At 30.3% G+C, this 7,041-nt stretch overlaps 1 protein-coding gene across 1 annotated transcript in view; it reads right to left on the bottom strand.

Moving 5' to 3' along the window:
- Positions 1–3,625, bottom strand: part of LOC111631188 — a 7,283-nt gene extending 3,658 nt beyond the window's left edge. The window contains exons 1-4 of the mRNA XM_023375387.1: positions 3,599–3,625; positions 2,003–2,326; positions 1,766–1,835; positions 726–782 (exon numbers count right to left, since the gene is read on the bottom strand). Coding sequence (XP_023231155.1) covers positions 726–782; positions 1,766–1,835; positions 2,003–2,314 — 439 coding nt within the window. The 5' untranslated portion in view covers positions 2,315–2,326; positions 3,599–3,625. The remainder of the gene's footprint in view (positions 1–725; positions 783–1,765; positions 1,836–2,002; positions 2,327–3,598) is intronic.
- Positions 3,626–7,041: the final 3,416 nt, after the last annotated feature.

The following is a 7,041-nucleotide window of genomic DNA, read 5'->3' on the forward strand; positions in this document are numbered from 1 at the left end:
AGTTTATGCCAATGGAAAGCAGTTTTCCACAATTCATGATTTGAAGGCAGCAATTTCAGATGCTTGGGATAAACTTAAGATTGAATTCCTTCAGAATCTAATTGAAACAATGCCTAATCGAGTATTTAATGTAATTAAGTTAAATGGTGGTTACATTGGCCATTAAATTGTAAGAAAACTTTGCAATTTGAAACCTGTCCGGATAAATATGTAACAGTTTTTTTGTATAAGAGTTTCATAAACATTATTTTCAGTGACAAAATGTTAATGTTTGATTAAAATTCTTATTTTGCAATGTGGAAACATGTAAATCCATGTTATTTTTAACAAAACATTTGTCACTTAATGCAGCAAATTTGTGTTTCACTTTAATTTTTTCGTGTCCGTATAAATTTGAAACACACCTTAAACACACGCCTGAAATTATTTTTTGTTTCTGATATTTTGGGTGTCATGAGTCTGAAAACGTGGAGATTTGCAAAAAACATCGAATTTGACACGATCATACATATTAACCAGTAAAGTAAAATTACCTTTTCATTACTTCTTTAATCCCAAACAATGAAAACATGACATCCCTCTGATACCAACCATACTTAATTACCAAACCATATTCTTACTGTACTCGACTAAATCTTATTAAATGTTCACGAAATTAAAAATTTATCAAATAAACAACCGGAAAGAAAAAAAGAAATGTATCATAAAATAATAACTTTTCTTACGTCTACTTTCTTGTTTCTTCTTTTCTTCAGAATCATTTTTTCCTTCCTTTTGTACTCCTGTCAACAAAAAACAATATTCCATAATGAATCAAAACTTTGCTATTCCCTTAATATCGAGTCTTTAAAAAATTAATCGATGAATATAAAATTATCGAAATTTTATTGAATTATTGAATTTAAAATTATGAAAATAAAATTATAAACTATAACAAAATGTATTGAAATACCTCCATGTAAACATATGTAAATTGAAACTCTAAATTTAATTTAAAAGTTGCACGAAAATTTTAATAGGAATGGTTGGTTATTTAGTACACTTTTTTATCTCTACTTGTTAATATAGGCCTACTCTAAACGTACCGGGTGGAGGAGGTTAATTAACAAGGAAAACAAAGAAAACAGAAAAATCAGAGAAACAAAATTGCGTTTGTACTTTCAGTTTTTCTGTCTTCAAATCTGTATTTCTTTTGAACAAAGCAAGAAGTTTTAATTATCAAAATATTTTTATACAGTAGAGCCTCGATTATCCGACCCCCGATTAACCGACACCTCGGTTAACTGACCGTCCTAGTCGGCAATTTTCAAATGTCCGCTAGTGATGTGGCGCTACAATATTTGGCTATGTCTTGGCTACTTTAATATTATTTTTACGTGTTTTAGCTGGCAACACTCATNAAATTGAATTTTGAAACAGGGGTTATATAGAACCCCGCGCGCCTAACAGTGCGAGAGTAACTGAACGCGCGTAACCGTGGGTTAATAGCGATATACTAATATACTAATTACATGGGATATAATAATATACTACAGTAATAATGGATTTTTTCATACTTTTCGGTTATCCGACCAACCCCAGTCCCCAATTGAGTCGGATAATGGAGGCTCTACTGTAATTTTCTTTATCATAGACATAGGCAAGAATGTTTTTTTCATTCTTTAAACATTCAGTGTAATTAACATAATCATTCTATCTCTAATTCTTTATATATTTAATTAATTGTACTGTACATCTAATATATGATAATATGTGTATATTGTACCTTCCGTTTCTGTTGTGTTTCTTTTACAAATGTCTTCCGCAGTAAGACAATACTCGCAGAGTTCAGATTTCTACAATATTAGAGAGAAATGGTAAAGAAAAATTTAAGTAAATAAACAAATAACTACTCTTTTCTCGTGTTGTAATTACTTATATTTTCAGTAATTTCTTATTTCATTTTATTTTGAAGTGACATTAGAATTGTAATGATTTAGAATACAATTTACTATAGACTTACTTTTATACTGCATATTCCGTTCAGCATTACTGCATCTTCGTCTTTCTCTCCGCATTCAGTTTTAGAAGAAATGTCTCTTATTTTAAGTCGATGACGAGCAATGTCACTATTGATATTTACATCATTGCCTTTAGTTTTCTCGGATTTGGTATAACGCTCTTCTATATCGGGTGAAGCCATTCGAATATTACTATTTCGAGGTGAATAAATGATGACGAACGATTGTATAAGGACAACCAAGAAGAGCAGCAGGATCAGAAGATAGAGTATTTTTATTTGAAATTGATAGTCTTTTTCTTTATTATTCTCCATGGTGCTATTAACCTGATAAGGATCAAATATTATTATTTTACGCAAAAATTCTATTATCAAATACATTTCTGTAAAAATTAAATAAATAAAAAAAGTATAACAATAAAATTACATGTAAATTGCTCGCGATAAGAGTTAAAGCCATATAAATTTCTACGTGGAAAAATCTACAGATATTGCTCATTTTTTTACAACTGAAAGTCTTATTTATGCAAACAATGACATCACTAATCGTTCATTTTAGAGATGAATATGACAAAATCCTCTAATGCTATTTCTACAGTTTATTCTGCATTTAAAAAAACAGTACCTAAGTGTTTGTTTATTTAGTAAGTGACGGTAACGCAACACTTATATGCGATCTGTTTAAGGAGGAGGGTAAATGGCCCCTATTCAGGCGTTACAGACGTGGAGATAACCAGGAAAACACTACGTGGCTAGCCCGGCCTGTATTTTTTTATTTTATTAATTTTAGATAAACCTCCTGGTCACATGGAAGCCCAGTGATTTCTACTAAAGCCTTAAATTATGTTTTATTTTAAAGCATCGAATACGGCTTCATTTTTATAGTGTGTAAATCAGGGAACAAAGATATAACTTTTAAAGACATTGAGACTGTCTCGGGACCACTCATCACAATTAATTCGTCTGAAAGTATATACGAAGTTTCGACCACTCCCTTCTCTTTTTCAAAAAATTTCCTGCGCCTCCCTCAATTTTCGTAACAATCTAATTTCATAAATACTGTCTTTATAATTTATTTAATTACGTACAAAACATTATACCTTATTTAATAAATTATATTATTCGCCGGTGTTCGCCTTTGTCGAGAAGTTTCGGCAAGAGTGGATGGATTATTTGAATTCGCACCCGAGTCGTACTGATATAAATTATTATGAAATTACAAAACATAATTCGACTAATTTAAAACAACGTTAACGTTTGACTGTATTATTAAGGAAAGAAAGTCAGAAACAAATAACGCTGTTACGCTGTTACTGTCACTAAAGCTAAGGAAACAAACAGAAGAAAGTTCTCTAATATATTTCCTTCGATAAAACAAATCAATTTTAATATAAACAATCTGAATTTTAAAGTAAACTCAATACTTTTCAACGTTAACAAACACAGGGCTTATCCATCTAGTTACAATGATATTGCTTTTATACGTTTAAAATTTAACAAACGTAATTATTTATCATTAAAAAAACATGCTGTAAGGACTCAAAAAATATTTATTTTGATCGAATTCATAAAATTGTTTTATAGAAAACGAATACTTACCAACTTGGTTTCCTGTCGAAACTTCAACACTTTCCGCTTCAATTTTAACTGACCTAATCACCAATTTCCGTTGGTTTTATATTTTTGATAAGACTCCATTACACGGAAGTATTGACTCAAAATTTAAAATTGAAAGTAAATGTAAAGATAAATTACTAAATTAAAACTTAAAAACATTTCGAATCAGTTGGCGAACGATTAAAAAGGTTTAGCGCTTGCCTGTCACGTCTTCTCTTGGTAATACATAGTCTTTGTTTTGTATTACTGATCGATTAATTATTGTATCAATTTATTAATTAATTATCCTTAATTAAAAATGTACTTCTTTTCTGTATCATCAATGAATGATGTCTTTTTTACTTGAACTGTTTCTGAGTTCGAATTAATGAGAGTATACTGTAAAATAATTTTGATAAATAATACAATTATACAGTCGACCCCCTATAACACTGTTGATTTTTCCGTTTTATATGAATTTCATGTTGTACGAGTCACTTAGATTTTACAAATACGTGAGCCGTTCACAGCCCTGCTCACGTATTTGTAAAATCTACGTGACTCGTACAACATGAAATTCATATAAAACGGAAAAATCAACAGCGTTATAGGGGGGTCGACAGTAATTGTCATTTTCATCTTTATAAGTTTAATAGTTTATAGAATTTTATATTGTCTTTGAAAAGAAATAAATAAATACATTAAAAATAATATAAGTGAAATAACGCTCTAAAGTTAATTTCTTTTTAAATTAAGAGTAATTTGTCAAATGAAATTCTGTTTAATTTCCTTTCGGGAGGTATAATATAACGAGAAAATAAGACAGAAAACCAATTATAAATATGATGTAGGCAACTTATATGACCGTTCGAAAGTAACAAAGGAAGAAAAACAAATAAAATTAATCATAAAATTTGCAATATTTTCTTTGATTATTTGTGCAAATTGATATGAATTTATTATAATTAAATCATATTTGAAAAAGAGCTCAGTTAGAGGGAGAGTATGGCAAACGGTAAAAACAATGACCCTTTCAAAAATTTACAACATTGTAAGGCGGTTTGATCACGTAATTGATGCAAATGGATTGCACATTGAACAAATGTTGTGAATAAAAACCTTTTGCGTGTTTCCACCTAGTGGTAAAAATTCGAACTAAACATTTTTTTGCATTTTCATTTTCCCCATGGTCTATATAACATATATACCAAGTTTCATCAAAATACATCCGCGAAAACTGGCTCCAGACAGGTCTGAGTAGCGCAACTTTAATTATAACCACTCTGTGTTATGTAGTAACTGAAATATCGATGTGCGATAATAAATAAAAAATATTAAAATCAAATCAAATCAAAATATTAATAAAATAATGTTAAAATAAAGCACATAAATATAGTATTACTTCGTTGGCACTTGATACTTGTTTGAACATTGTCACATACCCCTACTATAAAAATATACAGAATTTCATAAATTTCATCTACTGTAGAGACGAGATTGACTACATCGCACCAAATACTGCTTATTAGATAGTATTTTAACTGGATACGCGTGTGAAATCTGCATGCGATATTTGAGGCTAGTGTTAGACACGTAAACCATCTATTGATAGGCAAGAGTATTAAAACCGTGATTAGCGTGTTTTGTCTGTCATTTCAATTTGCCGGATTAAATTTTTTTTTATTCTGTAAATGTTTAACATTTAGAAAGAATAAGCCTTTGTACTGGTTTACCTTTTAGATCATGTGTAGAAAAAGTTTTCAAATGAATTGTCTTTTATAAAGTGAAATCTTTTTTTCGTGTGTATTTTAATAGTTGAGGAAATAGTTAGCATTGATATAGCCTATATTATTGAAACAATAAGTTAAATACAAGGGTAAATACAGTCAAACTAATGATAGTGTTCTAATTAAAAGAAAGATGCACAAAAACGGTTTTTCCTCACACAATCAAGCATGTGCACAGAGCGGCCATCATATTTAGAATTCGAAGTTCACTCTGCAGCTGCTAGATTAAAGCATCTGTTGGGATTGATAATTCTAAACCGTTTAGCCGAAAAACAAGTGGGACCCATTACCCTATTTTCCCCTACTGTAATAAAAAAAAAATTAAGGTTTGAACAGATTCTACATCATTAAACGAAAATTCTAGTGTTTCGACACATACTAATTTTATATTATTTCAAATTACATTTATTTAGCAATTCAAAATCGAAAAATTACTTTGCAATTATTCGTAAAATTGCATGAAACAAAAAAAAATTTATACTTTTGCATAGTGGGTTTCATAAACATTATAGACACATACTAGAGGTCATTTAAACACGTGTTCTCAATCATCAAGCTTTTTACTGATTAAAAAGATGTAGAAACCGGATAATATTGAACATAATTCGAGCTTTTTTAACTCAATCATAACTCGACAAACAAATAAGTGTTTCATAGATCGAACGTTTTGAAAAAACACGGGCGAGCACTGATCGTTGAGGAATTGCTAAACAACGAAGTCTAACAAAACGGGCACCTGTTTACGTGATTTAAATGTTAAGAAAACCCATAAAATGCCATAAAATTTTCAAATTACTATTAGTGCAGATAAAATATCTTTTATTCCATCTATTTCAAGCTGTCATATGTCTCAATGTGTGTGTAAGGGCAGCTCATGCGTATGGATATGTGTGTGCGCGTGAGAGTGAGAGTGAGAGAGAGAAATAACTTGTATTGTGTGTGTGTTTATGCGCTAAAGGTAATGGTAACTTGCTAACTAGATAGCACTTGCTGGGTTCTAACAGGAGATTCTTACATTAGCTCTGTATATACTAGAACTAGACCTAACAGAAAACTAGCCAGTAGTACTTCACCGTTTTGTCAATGCTTGTATTTTCTATCGCAGAGTTTACATCGCTACGTTATTTTCGGAACTATTGAGTATACGAAGATGATAAATATATTATTTTATAGCTCTCCATCTGAACTACAAAACAACAGTACAGTGATTTAATTTTATTTGCTTTTTTCTGATCAATCATTTAAAAACACTAGAAATATAAAGAGAAAGAGCGTTGAAGCATCAAAATAAACGAAAAAGGAAGAAAAAACGTGCTAATCTTAGGAAAAGTTGCAAAAAAGTGTAACGTGGTGTATTGATTTCGCTTTATTTCATGATCCAAAATCAGGGCTGAAGTCGAAATCTCGGAGTTTTGGTGTTTTAGTCGAGGTCGGAGTCGCAGTTTTCCAAAAATTTACCGACGTCAACTCCTTTTTACTTTTTAAACTTATGTATCTAAAAAGGGATAATATTGGAATCGTGTCAAATCTGACACTCTAGTATTTTGCAAATCTACACATTTGGAGACCTCCTGAACCCAAAAAATGTCAAATAAAGAAGCCAAATTCGTGTGTGTTGATGTCATAATTTTTAATTTTTTTTTTTTTTTATATTCTGTT

Source organism: Centruroides sculpturatus, unplaced genomic scaffold (assembly GCF_000671375.1).
Source record: "Centruroides sculpturatus isolate CEXI.00-Female unplaced genomic scaffold, Cexi_2.0 scaffold552, whole genome shotgun sequence".
Taxonomy (NCBI): domain Eukaryota; kingdom Metazoa; phylum Arthropoda; class Arachnida; order Scorpiones; family Buthidae; genus Centruroides; species Centruroides sculpturatus.